This window comes from Neophocaena asiaeorientalis, unplaced genomic scaffold (genome assembly GCF_003031525.2).
Source record: "Neophocaena asiaeorientalis asiaeorientalis breed wild unplaced genomic scaffold, Neophocaena_asiaeorientalis_V1.1 scaffold521, whole genome shotgun sequence".
Classification (NCBI taxonomy): Eukaryota; Metazoa; Chordata; class Mammalia; order Artiodactyla; family Phocoenidae; genus Neophocaena; species Neophocaena asiaeorientalis.
Window position 1 is genome coordinate 6567837 of NW_020174712.1, and position 914 is coordinate 6568750.

Here is a 914-nt window from a genome sequence, read left to right on the forward strand (position 1 = left end):
TCATATCATACAATAGTTCATGTTGTATAGTTGAACTATATTATTATTCTGTTTTTAGATTCTCATATTTTGTGGTTGTTATATCAAAGAGAATATTAGGTATTGACTCAGACATTGCTGCCCAAAAATCCTTCTGGATGTACTTCAAGCCAACTTAAAAAACGAGCACTTAGCCCATTTTTTGTTTTTTACAAAAACTTGCTCGTTTAATAGAAATGATTATATAAAGTTGTTTACATATATGCCTTCTTAGTATAAACACTAGAAACCCATATATGTAGGTCAGCAGTCAGAATACATGCTTTCTGCTAGAATTAACACTTCTATAATTAGACCGGGTGACTTCCTTTTAGTTTGGAGGTCTGGGTCTGACTCACAAGGCAGGGCCTGGGGTTTGGCGCTCGACATCAGCCTCTGGCAAAGCACTAGTCAAAAGAACCCTGGAGCTGGTTGTGTACACAAGTGGGCTTTCCATCAATTCATTTATACTTCATCTTCCAAGTCAGGAAAACTCCACAGTGGTAGCTACTGAGGTCTGTCCTCGGAGATTCTGAGCGGTGCAAATGTAATAACCTGCATCAACCATCTCAAAGTCTTCAACGATCAGGACGCTCTGGGAGATCCTCGTGGTGTGGCCCAGTCCTCTGTGGATCAGCCGCCAAGTGTCTTGAATCGTCACGGGCCTTTCATCCTGTTGAACGACACCCACCGGGGCTGAAGCACAAACCACAAGCTGCTGTAAACAGCTCCCATTCATCCTCCGCAAAGTGCAAAACACATGCTTCTAAAAGACTATTTGGTATGCGCAGCTCAACACTGTCTAGTCAGTTTAGGCTGCATTTTTTCCAAGCAGTCTTGAATTTCATTATGCTGTTTGGCTTTCACTTTCTGCCTTTTTTTTTTTTTTTTTTTTT

At 41.0% G+C, this 914-nt stretch overlaps 1 protein-coding gene across 1 annotated transcript in view; it reads right to left on the reverse strand.

Annotated features, from left to right (window-relative positions):
* Nucleotides 1–296: 296 nt before the first annotated feature.
* The window catches only part of PDGFRL (platelet derived growth factor receptor like), a 38265-nt gene continuing 37647 nt past the window's right edge, over nt 297–914 (reverse strand). Inside the window, exon 5 of the mRNA XM_024759946.1 lies at nt 297–691. Coding sequence (XP_024615714.1) covers nt 503–691 — 189 coding nt within the window. The 3' untranslated portion in view covers nt 297–502. The remainder of the gene's footprint in view (nt 692–914) is intronic.